The sequence below is a fragment of the Nematostella vectensis genome, chromosome 14, assembly GCF_932526225.1.
Source record: "Nematostella vectensis chromosome 14, jaNemVect1.1, whole genome shotgun sequence".
Taxonomy (NCBI): Eukaryota; Metazoa; Cnidaria; class Anthozoa; order Actiniaria; family Edwardsiidae; genus Nematostella; species Nematostella vectensis.
In genome coordinates, this window is record NC_064047.1 from 1,389,114 (window position 1) to 1,400,287 (window position 11,174).

Sequence of the window (11,174 nt, forward strand, 5' to 3'; positions counted from 1 at the left end):
CATAAAGTCATGAGCAGCCTATTGTATCCATCCAGCCCTATTCTATTGCTTAATAATTTAATAAACTCAGGATAATACTCTTCCAAAAATGTTAAGATATTTTAATATTCAATATATAACCATGACAACGTATAATTTTTCGTTATATTTTTTTTTTTTGCTGACGTATCTGGACCAGCCATCATAAGCAAGCTTAAATTATGATATACTTATCTTTGCTTTGTAATTTAAATCTGCTAAAGCCTATACTGTTGCATTAGTTTTGTCATAATCATTTGATAAAACCAAACCATTTCAAACAACGTAATGTTTAAATTTTTATAATGTTCTTTGCCTATTCTGCTAGAAAGAGATTGATAATTTTTATATCTTAATAAGCTTTGTGTCGCAGCAGTTTGCACGGGAACACCATTCTAGTAAACACTGGTTGTTTACCATTTAATCGGAAATTATGGCACTTTTGGTTATTTTGTAAATGGTACAAATTCCTCCCACTTGAAAATTTCCGGAAAATTTGGAGTTGCTTGAGAGGTAGTCCACTTTCACCGGGTATACCAGAATTTCCGGAAAATCGTGTACCATTTGCCGTTTTCTCATGACAATATTTGACCGAGGCCCCCATCGGCCACTATTCCCCAGGACCCCAAAAGTAGAATTTCTGGGTACAGAAGCAAATAGTACATAACTCACCCCGTGAATTCTGGAATATAGACTTTTATATAATATAAACTTTTTCTTACCATTTTGCCATTCCGGAAAAACTGGGAGCTCATTCCGGAATTTCCGATTAAATGGTAAACAACCACTATTCTTTGTACTTTTCTCACCATTTTCTTCCTCCACTCTTCCCTAAAATTCTAGGAATCACAGTTTTCTTTCTCCACTATTCACTGTAATTCTAGGAATCATCATGTAAATCCTTCACTATTCCCTATAATTCTAGGAAGCACAATGCCCTTCCTCCACTCTTCCCTATAATTCTAGGAATTACCATGCCCTCCACTATTCCCTATAATTCTAGGAATCACCATGCCCTCCCTCCACTATTCCCTATAATTCTAGGAATTACCATGCCCTCCCCTCTTCCCTATAATTCTAGGAATCACCATGCCCTCCCTCCCCTCTTCCCTATAATTCTAGGAAGCACAATGCCCTTCCTACACTCTTCCCTATAATTCTAGAAATCACCATGCCCTCCCTCCCCTCTTCCCTATAATTCTAGGAATCACCATGCCCTCTCCCCACTATTCCCTATAATTCTAGGAATCACCATGCCCTCCCTCCTCTCTTCCCTATAATTCTAGGAATCATCATGCCCTCCCCTCTTCCCTATAATTCTAGAAATCATCATGCCCTCCCCTCTTCTCTATAATTCTAGGAATCATCATGCCCTCTCTCCACTATTCCCTATATTTCTAGGAATCACTGTGTTCTTTCACCACTATTCTCTATAGTTCTAGGAATCACCTTGCCCTCCCTCCACTCTTCTGTATAATTCTAGAAATCACTATGTTCTCCCTCCACTATTCCCTACAAATCTAGGAATAACCATGCCCTCTCTTTAGTATTCCCTATAATTCTAGGAATCACTATGTTCTTCCACCACTATTCTCTAAAGTTCTAAAAATCACCTTGCCCTCCCTCCACTCTGCCCTATAATTCTAGGAATCATCATGCCCTTCCTCTACTCTTCTTTATCACTATGTTCTTCCACCACTATTCTCTATAATTCTAGGAATCACCTTGTTCTTCGACATCTTTTTTCTGGTCCTGCTGATACCCTTCTGCATACCCATCACTACTGCCATACACCCGGCTTCCCTCCATTACTATCACTGCCCCTCTTGTCCCTACCTCCCTAACCACTCTAAAGCTAACCTCTGTTACCTTCTGACCCTGCTTACGTGCCTTCGCCAGCACTCCCTGATCAAACGAGAACTTCTCCACTCTTACGTCCTGACGGTGAGAGTCTGGGCTCGAGTCGTAAAAAAGCGGCATCTCGAGTACTTGTTTTGGGTTCATACCGCTGTCCAGTACATTTGTCAGGTACTGTAGCGTGGTTTCCGCAATCGATTGGCCAGACACAGCGAACGCCGCAACTGGTTCGAGAACAAAGCTTTTCTTTCTCAGCTGACGCCTTTCACGGTCGTCCTTTTTCTCTTCCTTTGACAGGATTTCCCGTATGTAACTTTTGAACCATTCAGGGCCTTTGAGGTTTTTCTCATTGTCAATGCCGTAAATATGGACCTCGGGTGAGTCATCCGTTTCCAGTAAATCCCCATCCGCATCTTCACTCGGTACCCTCCAAGGAACTTTAAACCTCTCATCAATTTCCTCTGCGTTCCCCAAATCCTCATTCCCCAAATCCAGGCTCACATTACTCTTACTATTAGCCTCCAAGTCCTCTCCATTTACCATATTTATGTTAATTTTGTTCTCGATGATTTTTTGAATTTCCGGATCCATTCCGTCCAGTATCTTAATATCTCTAGCAGTTGGGCTTGTGGGCGCTGCCGTTTGTTTCTGATACCTTTGCTTCTCTCGCCTTGGCGAAGTTGTACTTTGTGTAAGCACTCTAGCTACACCTAGTAACTTCCTATCTCTAGCGGTTGGGCTTGTGGGCGCTGCCGTTTGTTTCTGATACCTTTGCATCTCTCGCCTTGGTGGAGTTGTACTTTGTTTAAGCACTCTAGCTACACCTAGTAACTTCCTATCTCTAGCGGTTGGGCTTGTGGGCGCTGCCGTTTTTTTCTGATACCTTTGCTTCTCTCGCCTTGGTGGAGTTGTACTTTGTGTAAGCACTCTAGCTACACCTAGTGCGGTTATAACCCGATCTGTAGTCGGCTTTAGAGTTAGCTCATCCCATAGTGACGTTTTCCTTGCCTGATAGCTGTTAACATCCTTCTTTCGTTCTTTTGTTCTTTGTGTATTCGGTGTTGGCCCTATTGTTGCTATTGCTGTTGGGTTGAACTTTTGTTTTAATATCCCCCATGGTGTTTTAATATTCTTTCTATGATATCTTCGACCTGTATTCTGTGTGATTGTGGGAGTTGTTATTGTACTCGATGCAGCCTCAGTCAGTATCTGTTTTATGGCATCTCTATCCATCACTTTAGTCCTCATCGATTTCGCGATGGATTTTGGAGTCGTAACAGGATCCGCATTTATCGGCACTCCTCTTATAAACATGTTCGCAATTTTATCATGATTTGAGCTTTGTCTTTCCGTCGGGGAATTTTTCTCTCCACCTTTATCTTGTTCTTTTTCAGGAACATTTGCCTCGACATTTCCTGTAATTTTTTCTTGGAAATTTTTAGGGACATTTTCCTGGACATTTCTAACTTCAACGTTGATTTTACTTAACCTCTTGTTATTGTTTTTTTGTACCATCCAATGAAAGCGTTTCAGATGTCTCCGTCTTCCTTCCATCATTCTTACCTTTTGTTTCCCGAATTTAAACTTTGATGAATTCCTCCCTGTCGCAGATCTCGTGGATTGCATATTACTACGAGACTTCCAATGCGTTCGTTGTTGAACTTGCGCTTTAGAGTACATCGTCCTCCCAGATGAAGGGTTATAAAGTCTCGGCTCGCTCCGCGCTTTTCGTCTTTTATTCAAGTCACTTGCCAAATCTACTCTGCTTCTATGCTTTTCCATGCGGTAGCTTAGCCTTCTAACGATTTCCGCTTTTTTTGTTACACTTTTCTTACGTCTATTTGCTTTCAAACCAGGCATCTCATTTAACCTTCTGCCTTCCCGCCTTTTTGTAAGACTAAGCTTGCGTCTATTTGCGATCAAACCAGGCATTTCATTTAACCCTTTTCCTTCCCGCCTATTAACAACTCCTAACCTGGACAATATGGGGACGTCAATCATTTCCAAGCTTTCAGTTTTTGGCTTAACCGTTGTCGACACAGTTGTCTTACTTTTCCTTTTAAAAATCTTCTTGAACACAATGACAGGCTGAAGACCCGACGGTACACGCGTGCCGAACCGTTTCCGCTGAACAACATCCGGGAACGTTGCACCAGAGTGAGGCAAAGCCACGCCCTCCACGAATATCCCAGTCCCCCATGGTCTGCTATTAGCAGAGTGGGACATGGAGCAAATATTACCTTGCGAGTCTACAGCGACAATACCCGATGCTGAATGTCGGTATTTGTTGTCCGTAGCATCCGGGGTAACGGTTAATAATTCCCATATTTTTTCATTAGCGCCCAATAGCGCTTCAGTCTCAGAGACCCCTTGCCAAAATGATCTTGCCTCTGATTTTGATCCGCGGTATCTCGGAGAAGCGTCGAGATTAAAATACTCACTGATTATTCTCTCTGCTTCCTCGCCGTTCTCGTAATACCACGAAATAAATTTACTAAATCGAGAAATCGCTGCGAGCTTTGTCAGCTTAGTAGCATTCGTCAAATAAGTATCATTCGTTTCCCAAAACTTCGCGATCTCTAAAGCATTAACTCGTTCCCTCAGCTCATTTTCATTATTTTCCACTGAGGTTGTCACAATGCGATGACCGCTGTAATCGGCCACTGCAGGCTCTGGAAAATCAGCCTGGTATTCAGCCATGTCGTTGATGTTCAGCGCTCCACCGTGCTTTTGAACCGTCTCAACAAGCTTCTCGGCCCAGTCCCCACGGTAAAAGTACCCCTTCCCTTCGACTGAGAGGCGGCGAAGGAATCTCGCTAGGTGCGGCTGGTGTATTGTCTCGCCTGCCTTATATGGTTTGTTGGTTGCTGGGTTTGTGAATGTCGTACGACCTGAATTAGAAACGTAAATATTTGGCTGTCAACCCCCATGTGCTACATGTAGTGAGGTGACGGTCACTCTACTCTCTGTTTTGTAGTCCTTCTCTCTAGCAAGTGATCACTCGCCTCTATACTTAGTGGTCACTCTGCTAAGTCTTTCTCGCTACTAAGCGGCCACTCTTTTCTCTAGTAAGTGGTCACTCTTCTCTACTAAATGTTTACTCCTTCTCTACACTAAGCCTCCCACTCTACTCTCTACTAAACGGTCACTCTAATTTCAACTAAGTCATCACTCTCAACTATGTACTCTCTACTTAGAGGTCACTCTAAGTAGAGTGGTCGCTCTACTAAGCCTACACTTGTTTCTAAGAGGTCACGACACTAAGCGGTCAGTCTACTCTAAGTGGTCACTCTACTAAGTCTTCACTCTTCTCTAAGTGGTCACTCTACTAAGTCTTCACTCTACTCTAAGTGGTCACTCTACTAAGTCTTCACTCTACTCTAAGTGGTCACTTTACTCTAAGTGGTAACTCTGGGAACCGAGACACTTGACCGCCCCATAGCCCTTCTAGCTGCTTCTCCTCAACATTACCTTGCTTAGTCTTGTTAAGAGTTTTTCCATAGAAAGCTTTTATCATCTTGCCCAACGCATGCGACACCTTGGCTCCCCGCTCAGCAAAATACAAAGCAGGCTCAATAAGTTTCGCAAGTGGGAATTTTGACATCTCTGTCGCCTCCGACACCCCCGCGATTAATCCTGGGACTAGAACCGAGTCCCCTAGTGTTTCTAGTGTTGGGACATCCTCGGTTGTGCGGAGATTGGGTAGCCTCCAGCTGGCGTCGATATTGCTGGTTTTCCCCGTGCGTCGATTGTAGTACAGAATGTTTGCGACACCAGCAAACGATATCGTAGAGCCCGTCGATAGGACTACGTCTGACGAAACAAGGCGGAATTGTTAGTTTACCGGATGTCACGCAACAACGTCACGCATTACAATGTCACGCATCATTCGTCATTGGAAATCTCGCAGATTATGAAGCATAGGTCACTCATCATACATGTGTCACACTTAGTATCACACAGCTATACAGCATGGGCGCAAACAAGGACGGGTCGTGTAGCAGCTCTCAGAAGACGCGCGCTACCACGGTGACCATAAATGTTGTCTGTTTTATGTATATATTAAGAGAGGCGTACAATATCGCGCGCAGTAAGGAACGGGCCATTATAATTATGATGGGGGTGCAGGATTACCAGTCATTTCTAAAACAACAACAACAACGAACAGAACCAAAATGACCAAAAAACGTACATGGGGGAAAGCATAGAAGAAAAATATACACACTCACGAATAAAAATATCCTGGACAAACTCAACCACACAAAACAATTGCGACACCACCAGAAACCTGCCCTACCCCCCTCCCACACACACACCCATCCCCACCCCACCCCCCACACACCCACACCCATCTCATAAAATTTCTAACGGTCCCATAAGTGTTAAAGCTCTAACCCCCCCCCCCCCCCCCCCTCCCGTTTCCATTACTCAGTTGATACTGGCTACTTTAACCAGAGGCGTGAGAGGTGTCACATTAGTTCCTCGACGTACAACTACACGCTGTGAGGGGGTCAGTACGCAGCTCTTACAAGCTGCAATTTGATTGGGCAAATTAACAATATCCGCACCTCGACACAAAGAATGAGAAGAATAGAGAACTCCTTTGTAGAAGGAGTAATAGGAGACAAAGCAGCTGCGTACTTACTCCTGTGAGGAACTTTCTAAGCCGAGCTTGGCGGCGCCAGGTGATTAACCTCAAGCACATCATTTAACAAGGGAAGGGCTATTGACGTTATAACCAGGGTGGGATGCGCTTGCGGGTTACATCATTTGATGGGGTTGAAACTTTATATGTTTTTCGATGTATCAAGGGATTGGTGAGATCCAGTGGGTACATCTTCATTTCTATCTTAATTTCATCTCTATTTTCTCTTCATGCTGTGGTATCATTGGGTGTTAAGATGTCGGGACTTAAAGAGCACTCAGCCCCACTTTGTTAATGTTTTCTTTGATATTTCGAAAGATAAGAATGGGCTAAATCTCGAAATAACTATCTGAAATCAAAGTTTATGAAATTCAATAAAAACAAACTCATAAGGCTTTGGATAGAGTTCAACCAGCCTAGTCCTAGACGTTCTGACCGGGCTTCCTGTGGTGTAAGAACCACAGGGAACTCGCAACACATCTAATGGTCACCTAACATCTTAGTTTCCCCTCCCGTAGCCGTTCTTATGCTGGTAGGTTGATAATATGAAAATTGATATTGAGTATTTGTATAGTATAAATGATGCTCATCGTAGTTTACAATCATGAGTAAGCATTTTGTCACTAAGATTCACGGGTCAGCGTCCCCGACTGTTCTTTTATGTCATAGTGCGGGAGAGACGGGGTCTCCGGCTTAACGTTCTTATCCGAGAAAACGAGGGATTTAGTTCCCCAATGTTGATAGCCAGGTTTTTACACTCTCCCACCCTGGCTCGAACCCTGGTCTTCTTGGTTAATGTCTTGCTTTTTTTATAATACAGTCGAAGCTCTCGTATTTCGTTTTATCACTGATCTTGAAGCAGACAAAATGCCTGACTAATTTGGAAAAGCTAATCTCCTAATAGCCCCAGTGAAGAGTTCTCTATTTTCATCGCTATCTTACGGCATTCTCAAAAGGTCGTGGCTAAGCGCTCGGATGGTCTTCTAGAAACTTCCCAAGATGCATCTTTAACAGACTCAAGATTGTTATGTGAGATTTACGTCAAGAGTCCCCTCCTTTAGATTCTAAATAAGTATTAGATAAAAAAATTCGGTCGCATGTTTTCTTATAATAAACGATTTGCGAGTTTCTGACTAACATGCATACATCCCCATATTATGTCTTTATTAATGTTTTTAGAGTTTTGAGATAAAAAAAAATGTATAAAGAATCAAAATAACCAAAAGGCCGTAATGCCCTCAAACCGAGTCTACAAACCGGAAACAACCTCTTCCTCTTCCGATAATTGCCACGCTTCTAGTCTTAACAAATTAGATGTTCACTCCGCAACGTCAATGATTACGGGGAAGCTTTGCCTGGAGTGACCCATTTGAGTGATCATACCGCCATGACAGCTTGTAGACAGTTCTCAACACGCCATTTATCCCATCTGCATGCGTGAAATCGCAATAATTTTGCCAGCATTCTAGCCTGCTAAACGGTCTCTTGAAAAGCGCCCCAGAAATACCCACGGTAGAGCCGTTCTTTAAGACGTAGCGCTCAGCCAAAAAAAGCTTTTCAAGCGACTAAGCTCGGCTTTTCCGTCCGTTTTTCACGCAACCAGCGCCTGTTGAGCATGCTGAGCCTGCCGAGCATGGAACCGCTGACAGTCCAAAGAAGCCGTGGGCTTTATGTGTGTATGGTTATGTAAGCCTAGCGATATTCTCTTTTCCTTTTTCGGATTTTTTTGAAAACAATAAAAGGACGTTAAGGTACGGTATACTAAATCACATTCGTCTGTTATGGAAAGCGGGAAAGTTTTTTAATGTTTTTTTTTTCATCTTTGAGTTTTACATCCCATTTTTTTTTTTCGATTAGAACGTTTAGTTACGGTATACTAAATTACATTCGTATGTTTAGGGAAGTAAAAAGGCTTCTTAAATTTTTTCATCTTCCATATTTTTAGGCGTAGACGATGATCGCCCGATCGCTCAAAATGGTGCCAGCGATCGTCATCTACCACAACACTTCTAAAGAATTGTTAGCGTTCGTCAGCGTGTCTAATTCTTGTGAGTCCAGTAGTTCTAAATAATTTACACATATTATACTTTTTGCGTCAAATTCCAATGAAAGCAATCCTATGAATAAGGTGTTAGAGTTTGGCCGTTCATATTAAAAAAATTATCCCACAAGTAATTTCCAATAAATTTCTTAAACTTCAGTCGTGGGTGGTTAATTTGACGTTTTCTTGCAAATGAACAGTGTTGTATTTTCAATTGTAAACAACAATAAAGGAGTAGTTGATCGACATTCTTTAAGGAAAATTAGTAACTTTTCAACTTGACAATTGACAGTTTTTTCTCATTAATCCTAGGAGTTCTTTTGATAAAGCTCGAATGAGAAACACATGAGAAGAACGTGCAAGAATTCGTAATTACGGGAGGGGTAGCGGGGTGCGGTACCAGGAGACACGCGCTTCACTACGCACTGTCGGGAGCTAGACGACCTCTGCAATTTTTAGCGCATTTCCTGAGTGGGCTGAGAAGAGCCTTACTACACACACCTTTGTTAATGTTTTTATTCAGTAAGAAAAATAATGTAATGAATTATCGAAATAACCATCTGGAACAAAGCTCTATACACTCTTTCGTCCAGCCTGAGATTTCACCAATTTCTAAAAACATGCTTAGAACACTTCGATGCTCAAAACAGCAACAAAATATTGTAAAGTTTGTGTGATGCTTTCTAAAATGTAGAATCAATCTGTGTTCTGTATTTCTTTTCTAATACTTCATTTGGTCCTATATTTTTAATACATTGAAATGTGGAGAAGGCTTATCATGCCGCTATTTAATGCCTGCTCAACGCCGAGTCACACAAAGCATCCATTCACATCGGCTAATTAAAGCAAGTAACCAAGATATTTCCAATCGATAACATCATTCGTAGATTATTATTTTGAAGTTTCCTTGCAAATAAGCCACTGCATTTTCAATGATAAATATAAACAAAGGATGGTTGATTGACACCTTAGCATCCTTTAGAATCAAAAAAGATCCGACCGGCCTCAACGGATAATTAGACATTAAAAAAAAAGAGTTTAGAGTATTAGTCAATTGGAAATTGGGCAGAAATGAATGGTTCCTTGCTCTTGGTATTTTAGGATGGCAAAAACGGCGACCGGCAGAGATAGCTCTTGAAAGATATGGATCGTTTCCTTGATAAAATCATAATCAAAATATATTTACGAAATTCTATTTCGGGTTTTTGGAAACTGGCATGTTTTCTAAACTCTTCAAACTCATTAACCTATCTCTAATTAAGCCTTGCTGTATTTTTAGACATGTTTTTTTCCGGTCCTAAAGCCGTAAAGAGTATCTTCAACGGAATAGAAAACAAGTGTGGTACTAGTCGGAGGTTATGTGGAACTGGAAATAAATCTTCTAGTTTTCTTGCATTTCAAGTATTATCCAAACCTTTTCTTTCGATAATAATAGCGAAAAGAATCATGTCGATTTGTTTTTGCGCGGTGATTTTAATGTTGTTGACAGAAAGATAACAAATTCAAGATACCGGCTATGCCCGCAGAAGAAAAATCACATTTTCTCCTACGCACCAAGATAACGATCAGCTAACAAAGGCGAAATTGCCATTTTGTTGCTATTTGTTGTTTGTTTTCGCGTTTCGTCTCTCACTAAATGATACCCTTTTTTCAAGTGTGCTAAATTACAGTGATGATAAAATGCTACAACATGATAAATTTGGCGATAAGTGAACGTAAAGCTAATTTAAAGAAAATGCTTTCGAGATGAAGAAAGAGATTAATTGATTCGTGGGAAAAACTGCGCGGTTTCCAGAACTGGATTTTACAGCTTTTGATGAGCTCGCCTACTTGGTAACTTTGCGAATTTGCAACCTCAAAAATAATGCATGATTTAGATATCCATTCGTGTACAGGGTTTATTTGAATTAAGCTTTGATAAGCCATTGATGGTGAAAAAAACTTTTTTTTTTAATATGAATGTTCACTTACCAGTTAAAGCCGTAGCAATGCAGGCATCCATTGCGTTCCCGCCTTTTTCCAGAGTTTTCGCGCCAGCGTGTACAGCGCGCGCATCGTCAGTTCCCGCCACTAGACCGCACTCACTGTACAAAAGCGGCCTGCGAAAATTCTTTTCCTTTCGTAAAATAAACTCCTCAAGTCGTTCCAATTCCTTTGAACTCCACGTCTCGGGAGACAAAGAGGCACCACTTTGCTCAGCATTTAGCGTTATGTACTTTGGAGATAAAACGTGTGCGAACACAAATAGAACAATGCTTGTATATGTAGCCATTTCGGTGTGCGTGCTCTCGATCCTTTCTGCTTGAAAGACTGCTGTTTTGACTCTGTTGCTATCCTTTTAAGTCAGTCATTAGTAAACTGACACCAACCTTTTGTTAACCGGAACAAAAGCTTCGCGTAACGCAAAGCGATTTGTATTGACTCGAGAATTACTCTTGTGTCACAGGATTTAGCTGATCTTACAAGGTTCTCGAAGGTTTAAGATCCTATTACAAGGCTTTATTGCTACAATAAGATCGGGGATTTTAAGGCATTGATTATTTCAATGCTTTTTTTAACAGACTCGCTCAATTTTGGACATAAAAGGAAGGAGATAGTGTGGATTACAAAGTG

General features: G+C 41.5%; 1 protein-coding gene across 2 annotated transcripts; it reads right to left on the bottom strand.

Annotated features, from left to right (window-relative positions):
- Positions 1-86: 86 nt before the first annotated feature.
- On the bottom strand, positions 87-10,954 carry LOC5518777. Of its 2 annotated transcripts, XM_048721590.1 has the most exons (4): positions 10,533-10,954; positions 5,347-5,688; positions 1,705-4,766; positions 87-1,593 (listed from the first exon to the last, which is right to left on the bottom strand). In XM_048721590.1, the coding sequence occupies exons 1-3, from the start codon at positions 10,831-10,833 to the stop codon at positions 1,732-1,734; spliced, it is 3,678 nt and encodes a 1,225-aa protein (XP_048577547.1). In that variant the 5' UTR covers positions 10,834-10,954; the 3' UTR covers positions 87-1,593; positions 1,705-1,731. The 2 variants fall into 2 exon arrangements, with proteins under 2 accessions (XP_048577547.1, XP_001638768.2); XM_001638718.3 differs by having other exon boundaries at positions 87-4,766.
- Between the last annotated feature and the right edge of the window lie 220 nt (positions 10,955-11,174).

Excerpts from the sequence above, each read along its gene's own strand:
- LOC5518777 (XM_048721590.1), bottom strand. The coding sequence starts at position 10,833 with ATGGCTACATATACAAGCATTGTTCTATTTGTGTTCGCACACGTTTTA. Across the intron at positions 5,689-10,532 it reads CATTGCTACGGCTTTAACTG|ACGTAGTCCTATCGACGGGC; the intron begins GTAAGTGAACAT and ends TTGTTTCGTCAG. Across the intron at positions 4,767-5,346 it reads TCTTAACAAGACTAAGCAAG|GTCGTACGACATTCACAAAC; the intron begins GTAATGTTGAGG and ends TTTCTAATTCAG.